Here is a 17,266-nt window from a genome sequence, read left to right as displayed (position 1 = left end):
AAGAACTTTCTGACATAACTTTTGGACAACTTCATCAAGTGTACTTCATTGTTTTAAGAAGTCATTGAAATTTTTGCAGAAATTGTAGCATAAGAGATCTTGATGTCTTGTCTGGGAAAAACGTTGTTATAAACCATGAGAACAAGTCCATTGATTTCAGGGAACTAATATTAGTTAATTGGATTAATACTTTCTGTGAAACTGGATACAGAACATATCTAACTTCTCGAGGCATTCTAGAAAAGAATTTTCTAAGTAAATGGGTAGTGTATTACAGAGACAGTTTTCATCTTAGAGTTTAATAAAAGCAGGTGCTGTGCCTGCAATTTCAAAAGCCACTTGTAATGCTCTCCGTATAACTCTTGAAGCATTACAAAGCAAGATACTAATATTTCTTGAGCCATCACCAGCAAGGTAACTAAGCAGTGCAAAGATATTAGTATTATTTAAAAAAAAATTATATTAGAGTAGAAAAGTGACTGTTCAAAAGGCATCGAGCAAGTGAAAGGAGAGCACTGGCATTTAAGAATATCTGCTTATCATCCTTGAGAACACACCTACAGTCTTAACAACTCTCAAAAGCATCCTGATTCTTAATCATCTACCTCTTGTAATTGCAAGGAGGCTTTTTCACAAAGAGATACAAAGAAGTTGATAACGTTTTCATCTCCTTATTGACATGGTTTTCAGCAGGAGTGATTATAAGGAAACTCGTTGTGGATGTTGTCCCCAGTCCTCTTCATCCCAGCACTTTCGAAGTGCTCTTGGAGTGCCAGAGCCATCCTTTTACACAGGCATGTTCAATAAGGTGGCTCCTTACTCTACTGTAGAAAATCATAGTGCTTTGGCTATCTGCCATTGCAGATGTCACTGACATACTGATCTCCTGGTCAAACTATTGTTGCATCCTTTACATCTACAGTTTTGGCAGCAGGAGGCAAGCTTGCTTTTACTTTTGCTTTTGCAGAAGAGTGCATGGAAAACAGTCAGGAATGCTACTGCTAAAGGCTGATTTCTCAAAACTATTTGGGTGCCTAATTCCTCTTGGGGACTAAAGCCAAAATTAGCATATTTTCCAAATGTTGTTTTGTACCAGGTGTGTAAAGAAACTAGAAAAAAAAGAGCAATAACTACTATTAATACAAATGGCAATGCAAGGACTTGGCATGTGATATGACCTAAAAATAGGAGACTATATAAATACATGCTCATACTAAAAAGTAGTCTGTCTTGTGATTAGTGTGACCATTTCAAAATATTTCCTGTTGTAACTGTATAACTCTTAAAAAGAATGGATAGGTTTGAGCTGGTGAATTGCTAGATGTCTTTCAACTAGTGCTGGTAAAAAAAATTGATAGATTTCTTTTACAGTAAAGAAACAGGTAAACAAAACTAAATAACAAGCCTTGGGGGTTTGTGTAGGTTAGCTCATATCATGCTGTAACAGAATTCTCTGAAAACTATCAGCCTAAGCAGTACAAACACAAGAAACTTCTACGTGTAGTTTATAGTACATCCTAGAAGCATCTACAGAGATGGTGCAGGGAGGTTTGAACTGAGGAAATTGCTTTTAAAATTTGGGGGTTTTGTGTGTTTAATTTTTTTTTTCAAGAGTTTCAGAGAATTGAAAGAGGAACCTGCACTGAGCAGCTAGTCCTAACTTGTACAAAACTTTCCCCACATAATGTGACGAAACCTATTTTATCACTGCACTCTTATCTTTAGTATCTGAGATGTTAGGGCACTATAGTTTGCTCATCTGCATGGATGGATGGGGCTAGAAGGGGTTTGGAGAATTTATTTTGCCTTTCCAGCCTCTTTTATGGAAATGGAATACACAACCTTTATTAAACCACAATCCTCAAGAAACTGGATTTATTTTAAAGCTTAAAACTCTGCTTTCCTTTTCTTCCTCTCTTTCTCTGTATATGTGTATGACGATCTGGCAAAGTGAGACAGAGAAACACACAGAGAAAAAGAAAGGATTCTAAGGCTGCTGTCCTGAAGGGTACATTGCCTTTATGTTTTTTATAAAAGTCTTGCTGAGATATTAAAATAAAAAAGGACTCAGGCCTGTTTCCTTCAGATCCCTGAATGAGTTTCAAAACACTGGCCTTTTCCACCATTTGCTTGCCAAACCACATTACAACCCCTGTGGGCTGTACTGCTAAGTGACTGTCACAGGCAGGGGTGACTCCATCTCACATACCCCAGAAGGCCCCTCCACTGCCAAGCTGATTCCACATGGAGATGCTGTCTGGCCACCACGTGCACATGCAGAAAGTGTGCTCAGATTCCAGATGATTTCAGCAGGGCTAGGGAAAGCATAGCCTCAGCAGCTCTGTGGAAAACCGCAAGATGGTCCCGAGCCCCTGAACTTCCCAAGAGCAAGCACGAGCAATGAGTTCCAAAACAGAGCTGGGAACTAAGTAATAGCAAAAATTAAATAACCTCCACTATTCTCAGAAAGAGAAGTGAGAAAGTAGGTGGTGCTGATCTTCCTTCACAGTGGGCAGGGGAGTAGGTTGCATTTTCAAAACCACTGTCCCATCCCTACTCCCAGGAAGCCGAGGGCATCCTTGGGGTTTCAGAAGAGAAGGTGGCTGCTGTGGTGGCTGCAATCCCATTTCAGGCACTGCCAAAGCGTGTGAAGGAGCTCCCAGCAGCATTTCTCCTTTGAGATCTATGGCACTACGAGAGAGTAAAAAAGGGAACCTGAACCTTTCAATAGGGAAGACCTCAAGAGAGCCCAGTATTCAAGCTTGCCATTTTCTGCCAGGTCTCATTTCTCATCAGATATTTTCATATATTATGCGCTTACTTGGGGCCAACAAGTTGTATTTTTATGTTATCTTGATGCTAATAGATTAACCAGCTCCACAGAAAGTTTTTGATCACTGGAATGTGTTTCTCTGCACAAGAAGGTTCCTTGGTGCAGATTTGGTTTGTGATAGCTGATTTCTCCCCATCAGTTCCCATGAGGTTCAGGGTTTTTCTAGTTAAGCATCTGAAGTTGTAGAAATTTATTTGCAATAGGCTACAGGCCAAAGCTCTTCCCTGTCCTGATGGGGAAGCAGGAAACCCCATGTCAGTGCTCCTGCTGCTACAGAGACTCAGGATGGCAAAGGTCTCAGTCAAGAACTGCTAATCTTCATCTTGTGAGGAGCTCCCCACTGGATCTTGAATGCTTGGCTTCTACAAGGAATCACATTTGTGACCTGAACACATACATCACACCAGAGTGTATTTTCCCAGTTTGGTTAGAGGTACTTGAAGGGTTTTGTTATTTCTGTATCGTTTGCTCTCACAGCTGATTTTTCTATCCCAAACACATCACTGCCACATTTACCATTCTCATTATTTGATTGATGATGCAGTCCTCCAGTTACATCCTTCAGCCCATGGAAATTTCGTTTCACGTGTTGATGCAGCTGAATTGTTGACTGGATGTGACATAAAGCTTCCTGTAATGCAACAGTACTGATCCTCCAGCGACACAGCCTGTTTTGGTTGGGCTGTATCAGCATGTGCCCTGGTCATACCATTCTTAACACTCACTTTCTTTCATGAGACTTCTCAGATACCTAAACTAGGTCAGATTCCCAGCTGAAAACCAGAGCAATCAGCCTCAGCATTTTTACTCCTTTTATGTAACTGCGTTTTTATGTACCTGGGGTTTTTTTGTGGCTGACTGTTTTACTTGATGTGCTTCATACACTTCACATGTAGACACTGTTTGTCTGGTTCCTTCCTGGACTTAATACCTTTTCCTGTCCTTTTTTTTAAGACTATAGAGGATTTAATAACATTCCCACCACTAAATATGTGTCATCCTGAACTATATGCTTTCTTGTGCCAGTCAGCTCTCTCTACATTTTAGTTTAAAAACTGTAACCTTAATTTTTAGTAACAGAAGCCTGGTTTGTTTTAGTTTAGGTCACACCATATTTTCCTGAGTAGGTGCCATTTGCACCAAAAATTTCCTTTATTCTTAAGTACATCTGTGTCATTTTCCTATGCATCTATTGTCAAGTTACACACTAAAACTGCAGAAATCTGGTAATATTTCAGAGCACATCACTTAGAGATCTCTAGCGCTCATAACAACCCAAATTTTGTCTCCAAAGAGCTGTCTCCTACTGCTCTATTGTTATTCATATCTTATCAGAGCATAACTGTACCAGTCATCAAAATTGCCTCAGAACACAGCCTAGTTGGAGGACTGCAGCTTGGGGTGCTCCCCAGAGGTCAGTACTGGATACAGTCTTGTTCAACTTCAAGCTGCCAAGTGCATATCAGTTTAGCTCCTACAAGAGCCCCATGTCTCACATTTTTCAAAGACTGTTTTCATTACTGCTGATGTGAGAATCCTTGCTACATAAACACTTTTATGGTCACATAAAACTGACTGTAGGTTTTGAAACACAGGTGGAAGAAAACAGGTACAGCTTCAACAACGCACGTGGTCCTATTCTGTGCCAATTCGTTTTCACACAGAAGCTGACCTAGTCATTTTAAAGTAGCAGCTGAGTGGTTCAAGTGTGAAAGGGGTCAATCATGCTTTAGGGGGACTGGTTCAGATTTGGACAGAATTCAGGCAATTATAGGCCTCCAGGAAACCAGGATCTGAATCAACAGGATGTTTAAAATGGGCTGGAATCAGCTTCAAACACCTGCATTTACTGTGGAAGTGACTACGTATGAGAATGTTACAGTCACTGGAGATCTGCCTAGTACAGTCAGTGGTATTCCCACTTTACAACTCACCCTAAAATCGACACTTGGATTTCTATGGATGATAAATCCACAGATGTAGAAAAGACCAGGCAGGAAAGGTGCCAGCTATACCCAAATCTTGCAACTTTGTACCACTGATGTGGAAAAAATTTTGAAGATTCATATAGATCTTACTTAACAAGAAGAACAATAATTCATCCTGTATTTACATGTCACCAGTTGTTATGGATCTAGCAAAGGCTTTTTGGGGCAAGTCTATTTATTTAGGAGGTAGAAAGAGATTTTGAACATACTAAGGCCTACTAGTGGAAGTAGTAGAAGAAGGCCCATCTGATGACAGCTTACATGCTCAACCAAGTTTTTTGATACACCCCTAACAATACTGTTTTCAATTTTTAGTCACAGTATTTTATACAAATGTTAGAATTACCCTACATTCTTTGCTCAAAATATTTCCCAAATACCATACCAAATTATCCTTTCAACTACACCTGCAAAACTTGGTGGTCCATTCTGTTTATGGACTTCATCATATGCTAAATCAATCCACAGCTACAGATTGTCATATCTTCAGTGCAAATATGAGAAAAAGCAACATCTGAGGTATTTTTCTTTTTTTCTTCTTCTTCTTTTTTTTTTTTCTTTTAATCTAAAAAGATAATCTTCAAGAGCACACATGCAGCTCTACCTCAATTCCTTTGTGGACTGAACAGGAGAGAAAACACTCAAAAAGAGTTTCACAGAAAAGAGAGATGAAAAGATAGAAAGTACAGATTTCAAATAGGATATATATTTGTTTATATATATATACACACGTGTATATATATTTATATATATATATATATATATATATATATATATTTTATTGTAAAATGCCTGTTGGACCATGCAGATTCAATGTAAGACCACCAAGTTTTCTGAAGATTGAGGGATTCTCTCTTAGGAATCTGTCAAATTGTCTACCACAAGCACCTTGTACCTAAATTCTTTTCCTGGAATTTGAGGTCAGAAAGGAAATGATTAGCTACACCTTTTCCTCTGACTTTCACAACAGCTGTGTGAGGCAATTACTTGTAGTGGGAAGCGATTGCTGACCGGAAGCCACTGTCTATCAATCCTGGACATAGACAATATTTAAAAATTTAAAGTTGTAAAGGAAATCAGTTCATGTGTTATTTAAATTTCAACTTGATCTGGCAATTTCCATGGTCAAAGTTCCATAAAAACATAAATCTTCATCATCTTGCCATAACTCAAGGGCAAGGTACCTGCAGGAGGACCTTCTGGCACAGGATAACTCCACACCACACAGGATGTCTGCCAGAGTAGTTAAAAGGAGCTTTGCAAGCTGTTTGTCGACCATCTGACAAAGACTGTGATCCACTGAAGGTTCCCTGCCAGGCGTCAGTAATATTTCAGGAACTGCGTGCATGCTCTTCCTCCACGATATGTGCAAGATTGCATTGTTTAACCAAGAAGTAAGCTATGTTGTGCCACTGGGATATGACTGTATGCACATGAGCAATGATCACAGAGGACTGTAAGTCCTATAGAATGAATTTCTCAGCTCTTATGTTGAACTCTTATGTTGCCTTAGCTTTGTTAATCCTTTCTAAAATATCAACCTTGAAAAAATTAAGCTTACTAAATCTGTGTATGTAGGAAAGATCAACATATATATAATATTTTAGCTATTAACTCATACATTGGAACCTCTTTAAACCCAGTTTAGGATGCTTACTCTGAAATTTAAACCAGTTTAGAAAATCTATCAGTGGAGTTATTGGTTTCAATTGACCTAAAGTTTTGCTCACAGAATTTTTAAAAACTCTCTTGGGCACTGATAAAGAAAAGTGCAAACTGCTTCATTTTGTAATGTAACTATCACTTGAATCATAAAACCACACTTCAGATGCAGAGATTGCAGTATTTGTCAATACTGGCCCACAGACTTACTATTTCCAAAAACCTGACTGCTGCAGAAACAAACTTTTTAAATGCCACATTGATGAGTTTCACACTGAACTGGCTTATTAACACAGACGACAGCAGCTGTGTTTATGCAAATCTTATCTAAATTAGGATGAAGGTTGCTAACACCAGCATAGCATCCTGACATTGCTGATTTATGGTTAGAAAAGGTGAAGGTTCGAATGAATTAAAATTCAACTATCAACAAAACTGCACAGTCCAGGACAGACACTGCACAGTCCAGGAAATTTAAAGGTAGCTATGTACAGTTAATTTTACTGCTTTACCTGGTTCTGAAGATTTAGTACATATTTCCTTGTGGAATTTCTTTACCTGTCATCTGTATATTTAGTCTTCATACTTAATAATATCTTTTTGATTCAAACTTGGAATCTGCCCACCTGCACTCTCTCAAGCTGGAGAACAGAAGCACTTCCTAATAAGCAGAAATGCTAGGCTTATTTTCCTTCACTTTTGAATAAAGTTGCTTTTGTCTAGATTGATTCAGCTAACAGATGGAGGCATGTACCCTCCACTACATTAAAGCTGGTAATGCCTCTATATTTTCTTGCTGAAAAAATAGAGGGTTTTTTACCTCTCAATGTGAAATCTTTGTGGAGAGAAAACACTCTTGTTTTACCTTGTCCTGACTATTTGAGGTTAGAGCTGTAACCACCATAAGGTTTACTTTGACTGGGTACGCTGAGATAAAGACTGAAGTTTGTCTCCACAAGAGTTTTTGATTAATATAGTAGTTATAATGTAAGTCTTTCATTGTAAAAAATACGCTATCTTTTGCAGTGAAGACATACATATGGTTTTCTTATGTCCTTTTTCTGAATAATCTTTGGTGAAAAATAACAAATAGACAATACTTTTGTTTTTCTAAAGCTAAATGGCACAGAAGGTCAGGAATATTGCAGCTAGTTAGATGTTTTCAGATTCATTTTGTTTCCTCAGAAATACTTGCACATGCAAGTGCACAGAGGGTAGAAGTCATATTTCCAAAATGTATTTATTCTTAAAAGAAGATAAGGTAAAGCCTAGCATCAAATAATGCCTTTGTGACAATATAATTACAGGCTCTGCAACAGTTTCAGATCTTTGCAATAATGTTACTCAGAACAAAACAACGGGAAGAAAAAAAAATCAGCAAAAAGGACAGGGAAACCCAAATGCAAAGAAGTTTCTTAGAAGACTTGGGTTCACATCTTGACTGAGTGAACCAAACTCGTGTCTTTTAGAGATGTAGAGATGTAATCCTACAAGCTAAAATTTGCATGAAAGTTCATTGCAAGGATGAGAAAGAATCATCAAGGCAAAATCTGCAGTCTCTTTTGGTAAGGCCCATGTTCAGTTTAAGAAACACACAACCAGAGATGAACTCATTTACATTCCTCAGTTTGGTGAACTTGAACATTCGCTGAAGTGTTTCTCTGAAAAGCACCAACAATGCTTTAGGAACAATAACTGAGATGTGTTACAGAAGGGCACTTTTCCTTCTTGTTCCTCATATTAAACCCCCTTATTCTATCTAAATATCAAAGTGTTTTTCACTTTTCTCACAGTTTGAGATGACTGGCTCCTGACTCCTTGCCTTCTTGGCTCCTTCTTCTCCTCATACTCAGTCTACAATAGAAATTAAGCATCTGTTTTCTGTGCTTGTGTAATATTCTTTCATCTTACTAGTAATTCAGACAGTCCAGGAGGGCTTGAATACCCAGTAGGAACACTGCACACTGAAAATCCCTAAGTTTTAACCAGTTTTAACTACAGTTAGGTAGTCATAAACTACCCTAACCCTTTAACTCTTGTTACTGATTGTAATAGTATTAAACTGAGTAAATGAGAAATAAAATAAGTTTAAAAAATTCTAAAAAGCGGTCTTTTGAGAAAAAACAAAATATATTCTTCAGCCACACTTGCATTGATTAAAAACTATTAATATGATTTTCTAAGTGCTTACAGTAAAATCTGTGCTTTCACTTTGCTTCATTCTGAATCTGTTTTCAATTGAATTGAAATTGCATTTCAGTTTATTTTACCTGTAATCTGAAACATGCCATCCTACACTCTTATGCTAGAAGGGTGTCCTTCCGAAAGTGTAACAATATCAAATAATTAATAAAATAAGACCATTTTTCCCCATGCAATTGCACTTTGACAGGTAGTGAACCAAAAATTATGAAACAGAATAAGTTTTGAAAGGCTTTCTGCTTCATTATACATTTTGACATTTATTTTTCCATCTCAAATCCCAAAACAAATCACAAAACAAATCACAAAACTTTTTATAAATTGGCAATTCTTGTTTTCATTTGGCTCACTGGCTTTTCAGTCTTTTTCACAGGTGCACTTGACATTGAAAACAGGAAGATAATAGACGTAAGAAAGAAAACATACCAGTTTTTTTAGTAGTTCTCCAAAAAGAAAGTAGACACATCTCTACCGTTACTCTTCCATAGCAAGGAAATAACACAGTTCTCTTGCAATTTTTTACTGTGTGATTTTCAGTACATCTTTTAATGTTTTATTTGTCATCTTTTGCCAATCGAAGGGAAAGGAATCACTATTGCAGTCAAAAAAGCACTAAGCAGCTGTCACCTTTGTTTACAGATTGGATAAAAACCTAGTGCTACTGAATTTTCAAGTGAGCTTTCTGTGCAGAGTAAAATGACCAGTGAGCACAAAGAATAGCAAAAAAATCCTACATTTCGTGTGTGTTACTCCAGAGGCTGTAGGTGCTTAGTACCTAATATGAAACTAAAATACATCCATCCACTAAATGATTCAGAAATGAAGCAAGCAGAAAAGCTTAAGATTTCTCTTTCTGTGTCAGAAGCTTGAGGACTGCTGTAACTGTCACAAGACTGGATTGTGTCACTTGAAGAATCCTTATCGAGTTTTTGTTTCAGTCTACTTGTATGTTCATTTGTCTGTTGCAGTTTAAATAGAGCTCTCCCAAAAAAATAAAAGCAATAAATAAAAAGTATTTCTGACAGGGATATTTATGTAACAGAACTATACTTTTACAGATTATGCATATGAAATCTTAGCTGAAGGTGGATATTTTTAAATTATCCTGCAGCAAAGTTGGTCTTCAAGAGAATCTATGCAAGCTTCAGTGATTTGAATTGTGTTGGAAACCTGAAATTGAAAGGAAAAAAACTCATAAAACATAAGGGGACTCTAAACCTTTAAAGTGATATTCTTCTCTGTCTTGATGTATGACATTTTCTAATTAAACCACAAGAGACAGACAGAGACTGTGGTTGCAGTGAGGGAAAGACATATAGTTACCCTGAACAAAATGTAAATATAGCATTAACTAAACCCCTATAAACACAACAGTGGGAGAGGTAAAGTACATTGAAATGGTACACTGTGGTTCCAGCAGCTTAACCTGGTGTCCTGGGTCAACCCCAGCCGGCAGCCAAGCCCCACACAGCAGCTCAGTTCCTCCCCCACCAGCAGGATTGGGGAGAAAATCAGAACAGTAAAAGCCAGAAAACTCATGGGTTGAGATAAAGACAGTTTAACATGGAAATCAAAAGCTGTGCACACAAGCAAAGCAAAATAAGGAATTAACTCACTACTTCCTATGGGCAGGCAGGTGTTCAGCCATTTCCAGGAGAGCGGTAATGGTGACTTGGGAAGACAAATGCCATTACTCCAAATGTCCCCTCCTTCCTCCTCTTCCCCCCACTTTACATACTGAGCATGATATCATATGGTCTGGAATATCCCTTTGGTCAGTTTGGGTTACCAGTGCCAGCTGTGACTCCTCTCAATCTCCTATGCATCCCCAGTCCCCTCGCCAGTGCAGCAGTATGAAAAGCAGAAAAGGCCTTGGCTCTGTGTAAGCACTATTCAGCAATAACAAAAACATCTCTACGTTATCGACCTTATGTTCAGCACAAATCCAAAACATAGTCCCATACCAGCCATGAGGAAGAAAATTAACTCTACTCCAGCCAAAACCAGCACACCTGGCCATTTAAAAAGCAAATCATCACAAGTAAGGGTGAATCAGAGCAGGAATTTCTTCTAGCCCAGACTTTCCTGAGCAAGGAATTCAGGATTAGAGCCTGAGAGAATATGCCAAAAGGAAAGATAAAGTTGGAAGGAGAATTTTCTGTACTCCACATTTCCCCAGGAGGTTGTTTGCCCTCAAGAACAACTTGCAACATCAATCTTGTGTGCTTTGCATGCCCTCTTGTCCCCTGTAGAAGAAGACTCTAAAGGAATCGCCACAACATTCTTCTTTTGCTCCTTGTGATGGGCATCTTTATCAGTGAAAACCATGCCAAGGTTTTTCTTTTTTGGAGAGCTCTTGTAGGCATCTAACCACAAAGTCTTGTGTCTTTTAACTCCAATTCAAGAAGTGCCTACATTTGGAGGTACTTAGTTTTTACCGACGGTAACATTTCACAAGTGCATAGAACTTGCCTTTAGCCAGGCCATGAGTGCTGATTCTGTTTTGTATTCTGCAGCATCTATGTGTGCATTTTTTATCTCCTTCTTAGCAAGATGTATTCTCAGAAAAAGCAAGTATAGAAGAAAATTTGTTTGTGATTAGGCCTAACACAAAACAAAATGTAAGACTTATTCAATAGCCTTATTACCAGTGAGACAGATATAATGGAAATTTTCACCTACGCTGCTACCTTTCCCAGTACCTACAATTTCTATAGGAATAGTAACTAGGGGTCTGTGATAGCAAATATCTTTCACTTGCAAAAGCATATTATTAGAGCTCTGTACATACTCTGATTTAGATAAATTTTTTCTGATTGTTTCAAGAAGTTTTGGGTTCTGAGGCACACAGAGGTGCCACTAGAGAAGGATTTTTGAGGCTATAGAGTTCATGAATAGGTATTTGCTATGGAAAGTTGAAATAGAGAGGATTAAGGATTTTTTTCCAAGAGCTATGTGACAGTGAGTGCTTTTTCAAGTTCTCCTGAAAAAATAAAGAATTAGTTTCATTCTTGATATAGCTCTCCTGACAAGAACTGAATCTCCTTTGCAATGGATTTGGCTCAGAGGGCTTTTTGCAGTTGTGAACATCTGATGATCACTTCATTACTTAGACCAAGTTTGCTTGGTGTCAGTGTGTCATATATTAGTAGCACATCTCTGACTACTTTCCAATCCTATTTTCATGTTCCTCTTCCTAGGCTTCCAACAGCTCAGCTAGAAGCTCCTGAAAGACTGGCAACATTAGTTAGCATCACTTGCTTGATACCGACTCTCACCACTACCGAATATTTTTAGCTGACATTTGAAGCACTGTGTCAAGTTGATCAGATCAAGATCAACCTCAATAAGCTGCCACTGAGCTGCTTGCTGCTGCACTGTGATTTTCTGGATTTGTGCTCAGGTGGTTTTGAGTTGAGTGCCTCCCTACTGCACTACAGCCTTCACTAGAGACTTCACATTTGCCAAGTCTCAGAAATCATCAACAATTCTTTTGTGAAAGGTCTAGCAAGTTATTCAGTAAGAACCTCTGTCAGAAAAAACAATTTTTATCAGAATGGTTATTTCCAGCTCTAGAGTTCGCCAACTCCAAGGGCTGACCTCTTTGAGGGACTGACCTGTTACACTACTCATGACCTATGACCACACAAATTAAAGGTCTTTTTTAACTAGATCTGAGGTTAAGTGACACCAACTAACTGGCACCTATGGTTTTTAATCTGACCTCCTGCAGCAGGTGTGTCTTGCAGTCAGACACTTGGATTGGATTAAACAGTGCAGGCTATCAGAGTCCACAAGCAGGACTGTGTGTCTGAACCTTCTCTCTGCCTGTTATTAAACATAATACATGTGCCCACAGTTATCAGTTGACTTGGCCTGGCACCTCTTCAGACCCCTATTGCCACTCTTCACAAAACTTACTCTAGATCTATCCTCTGTCTTTCTGGACATTCACTGCAATTTCTTCACTTTTTCAAGCCTGTACTTTTGTGAAACTGCATGCCTGTACTTGCAGCTTAATGAAAGTAGGCACACATGTAGCACATTAAGGCATGAGTTCTTGCCTGCAACTGCTGAATGCTACTACGCTGCTTAAAATAAATAAGTTAACCATAATCTATTACATCTGCCAAGAAAGATCTACATAAGCCAGACAGTGAAAGCATGGGTTTGCTTTGCAGGCTGCAAAACTGAAACTAATTTTGGAGAATTACAGGTGGTGCAAATAAGACAGCTGCAAACAGAACGTTTTTAAAAAACTTACATCTTGCAGAAACTGAAAGTCAATAGCTTTTCTTTTTATTAGCAGAGGGCTTGTTCCTTCTTAAGCCTGGTCCTTTCAGCCTGTAAATGAGTCCAAACAACTGCAATCTGTCCCTTGTTCTCATGTGTTTTTTTTTTCTTTATATTCTGTTTATATTATAAATATACCAAGAATAATGGATTGCATGTTCCTGTTGTGTGAAGAGGGGAGATTCTCTTGACCCTTACTGTGGGGAAATTTCCTCGGCTGTTAGTATTTGCCTGTCAATGCCCCAGGAAAGTGGAGACCCTTGTGCCTGACCAGTCGGTCAGTGTCCTCTTATGGGACGCTTCACTGATCAGTCCTGCTGAATCAGAGGGTGGTTCAACTGACTTACTCAGAGAAACACACCAACAGCATAAGGGAGACCCCTCAGCAGATCTTCCCACTTTATTTGAGTGTGTTACTGGCTGCTGGCAACTGCTGGTGTCTGTCAAGGGCTCACACTAACAATTTACAGAATAACACACTTTATTAATATAAAATTGTGACACGTTAAGGTTTGAAGATGGCTGGTGATGGCATCTGACTGCAAAAACGTATTTAAAGAAATACTGAGACAAGTTCTTATCCTAAATAAAGTATTCAGCACACACAGAGTACAGCCCTTACCCAATACATGTCCCTGTGGGGGAGAAGCCCTTCGACTAATCCCAGCAATTACAATGGAGCCTTCCTAACTTTCCCCCCATTCTAGATTTACTTTTATACTATTTCTTTATATTTAGGTGGAGCTTGAGTGACTTCAGTCATAAATACCTTTGTTGCTGATTGGTGTAAAATCTCCCACTTCATTTTCAAAAAAATTATAGAGTGCACGCCCAGTGAGGGGCGGTCATACCTTGGAGGTGGGTAACTTTGGGATGGAGGTGTGAGTTAATATTACAATTAGGCTTTAATGAACCAAGTTCATCTGAGGAGAGAGATTTCATCACAGAGCCTGGCTGTGGGGTCTCCCCTCTGCTCCACCCTCTGTTCCATCCCCCTTAGCAGGTGCTTACTGTTGTATGGGGAATCATCGTGGAACTGCCAACCACAGTCCATCCAGAGAGTAGCAGCTGCATTTTACCCCATATTTTCTGTACCATTATAACTTCTGTTAGGATGTGAATATAACTTCTAACTTTCCTCTCATTTTTATCCCCAGCCATCTTCCCACAGTTTTCCTTTCCCTAAGCTGAAAACAAAACAACGAAAAAAGAAAACTTCAGCACTTACTTTGAATTGATCACTGTTTAGTTGGGGAGAAAAAGTCAGAAGATATTGTGTACCACAAAAATCAAGGTCGTAACATCTAGAGTAGATAGGATGGACTTAGCTCATGGAAAATCTGTGGCCTAGTGTTCAATTTAATTTCCGTTTGTGATAGATGATTTCCTTTATGTTACAGTAACATAAGAGGTGTGATAATGAATAGACTGCAAAGGGGTCTGGACAGGCGGGATTGATGGGCCAAGATCAGTGGTATGAGGTTCAATAAGGTGAAATACAGAGTCTTGCACTTGGGTCACAACAACTCCATGGAGCACTACAGGCTTGGGGCAGAGTGGCTGGGAACCTGCCCAGTGGAGAAGGATCTGGAGATGCTGGTCAACAGCTGGCTGAACATGAACCAGCAGTGTGCCCAGGTGAAGAAAGCCAATGGCATCCTGGTCTGTATCAGGAATAGTGTGGCCAGCAGGACCAGGGCAGTGATCACGCCCCTGTACTCAGCACTGTTAAGGCTGCACCTCGAGTACCATGTCTAGTTTTGAGCCCCTCATTACAGGAAAGACACTGAGGTGCTAGACTCTGTCCAGAGAAGGGCCACAAAGCTGGTGAAGGGTCTGGAGCACAAGTCTTATTAGGAGTGGCTGGGGGAACTGGGGTTGTTGAGTCTGGAGAAGAGAAGGCTCACAGTAGACCTTATCACTCTCTACAACTACCTGAAAGGAGGTTGGTCTGAGATGGGCTTCAGTCTCTTCTCCTAAGTAACAAGTGACATGATAAGAGGAAATGACCTTGAGTTGCACCAGGGGAGGTTCGAGTTGGACATCAGGAAGAACTTCTTCACTGGAAGGGTGGTCAAGCATTGGAACAGGCTGCCCAGGGAGGTGGTGAAGTCGCTATCCCTGGAAGTGTCCAAGAAATGACTGGACTTGGCACTTAGTCATATGGTTTAATTGATGTGGTGGTATTTGGACAAATGTTGGACTTGACGAGCTTGGATGTCTTTTCCAGCCTTAATAATTCTATGATTCTAAGGAGTAGAAAGACATTCAGCAGGGAAAAAGTAGCCATTCAAAAACAAGAAGAAGTGAGACTCGTAAAACACTACCATGATTTGGAGGGAGGAGAGAGTTTTCAGAAGGTAATTTTAATAGATTCAGTACATTCAGAGAATATCTGACAAACTACTTAGTTCATTAATAGAAGGATTATATTCTTAATTTCTGTGTTGATGTATTGCTTTTTTCACTTAACATTTCTCCTTTAGGTTTTGAAGCCAAGTGTTCATGATATGATCCAGCTGACTTACAGGAATCAACAACCTCCTTGTGAATAATGATTAAAAACGGATCCCACCTGGATGCTTTGACGCTGGCAATGCTCCAGAATAAAACTGTCTCCATCACTCTCCCAGTTGTGTATACAGTGGTGGCTCTGATCAGCATCCCTGGCAACTTGTTCTCCCTTTGGGTGCTCTGCTGGCACATTAAACCCAAAACACCTTCTGTTATCTTCATGATCAACCTAAGCATCACGGATCTCATGCTGGCCAGCTGCTTTCCTTTCCAGATTTCTTATCACTTCCAAAGCAATCACTGGAGCTTTGGCAAGACTCTTTGCAGCCTTGTGACTGTGATGTTCTACTCCAACATGTATTCTTCCATACTGACCATGACCTTTATCAGCATTGAGCGGTACATGGGTGTGGTATACCCCATGAAGTTGATCAAGTGGAGAAGAAAAAGATATGCCTTTGCTGCCTGTCTAGTTATGTGGATTTTCTTGCTACTAGCCTTGTACCCATTAGAAAGCACAGATCTGACCTATGAAGTGAAAGAATTGGGGATTATAACCTGTTTTGATGTCCTAAAATGGGATATGCTGCCCAACTTTGAAACCTGGGTAGTCTTTCTCCTCACCCTATTTGTTGTCCTCTTCCTGATCCCTTTTGTTGTAACAGTTGGATGCTACATTGGCATCATTCGGAAGCTAATTCAGACATCGAACAGATATGGTAATAAGCAGAAGACTAGATCCATCTACCTGGCGACAATTGTCCTTCTGGTGTTCATCACTTGCTTTGCCCCCAACAACTTTATCCTACTTGCACATATGATCATCCGCCTGTTTTATGACAGCAGTTTGTACCCTGCCTACAAGCTCACCTTGTGCCTCAGTTGCTTCAACAACTGCATAGATCCCTTCATTTATTATTTTGCATCCAAAGAATTTTACCAGAAATTCATGCAATTGTTTCGCCCAAAGGTACTGCTCAGCGACAGCTTAGAAACCAGAAGGGAAAGTTTATTCTCTGGCAGGACCATGTCAGCCAGGTCAATGTCAAGTGGACCTATGGATGGGTTAGAGGGAGTAAAAGTCTATTTGCAAAGGCAGGAAAGTGTTTTTTAGCTTTAGACATGCCCAGAAGAAAGACATGTGAGATTCATGAGTAAACAAAGAAGATATTTCCATTTGAATGGCTACTCTCAAAATACCTGGCTTTTGTGACAGAACTCAATCTGTACTTACATTGCACATTCTACTCCAGTATTTTCTGGTAAGAAATGGAAGCCTTAAAGGAATTGAGTTTATTTAAGAAGGCACTGAAGCAAACTCAACATTAATAATTAGGAGTTGGCTTGGAAGTAGCCCTACCACATGAGACCAAGGGATGAATTTAGGACAAAAGTTACTCTCAGGTTGTACAATAGGGTTTAACCAAAGACTTGTGATTCTCTGTGAATGTGAACTATTACTGTACACGAATTACAGCATACACTGAAGCTGGGTTTGGGGCAAGGGGGTTGTTTTTCTAAGCAACATGCTCGGCTTTGGGTTGTTGGGGGGCTTTTTGTTTGTTTTGGTTTTTGGGGTTTTTTTATGTATTGCTTTCTCTCTTCTTGTATTTCTATAAAAGAATGAATAAAAGTAGCATGTCATTTTACCATTAATTCATAATGCCTAGCCACTGTGAATTCACAACAACACTCACCCAACAGTTTAGCAGAACCAAACCACACTGACATTTGAAAAGGACAGATTGACTCATACTATTTATTTCAATTTTAT

The 17,266-nt window shown here is 39.4% G+C and overlaps 1 protein-coding gene across 2 annotated transcripts in view; it reads left to right on the top strand.

Moving 5' to 3' along the window:
• P2RY8 (P2Y receptor family member 8) overlaps positions 1-17,062 on the top strand; it is a 52,133-nt gene extending 35,071 nt beyond the window's left edge. For both annotated transcript variants that reach the window (XM_018084014.2, XM_008934377.3), the window contains exon 3: positions 15,465-17,062. In XM_018084014.2, coding sequence (XP_017939503.1) covers positions 15,533-16,606 — 1,074 coding nt within the window. In that variant the 5' untranslated portion in view covers positions 15,465-15,532 and the 3' untranslated portion in view covers positions 16,607-17,062. The remainder of the gene's footprint in view (positions 1-15,464) is intronic.
• The last annotated feature ends 204 nt before the right edge of the window (positions 17,063-17,266 follow it).

This window comes from Manacus vitellinus, unplaced genomic scaffold (genome assembly GCF_001715985.3).
Source record: "Manacus vitellinus isolate BGI_N305 unplaced genomic scaffold, ASM171598v3 scaffold_7_pilon, whole genome shotgun sequence".
Lineage (NCBI taxonomy): Eukaryota > Metazoa > Chordata > Aves > Passeriformes > Pipridae > Manacus > Manacus vitellinus.
The sequence above is the reverse complement of the archived record's forward strand: the minus strand, read 5'-3'. Positions and strand labels throughout refer to the sequence as shown.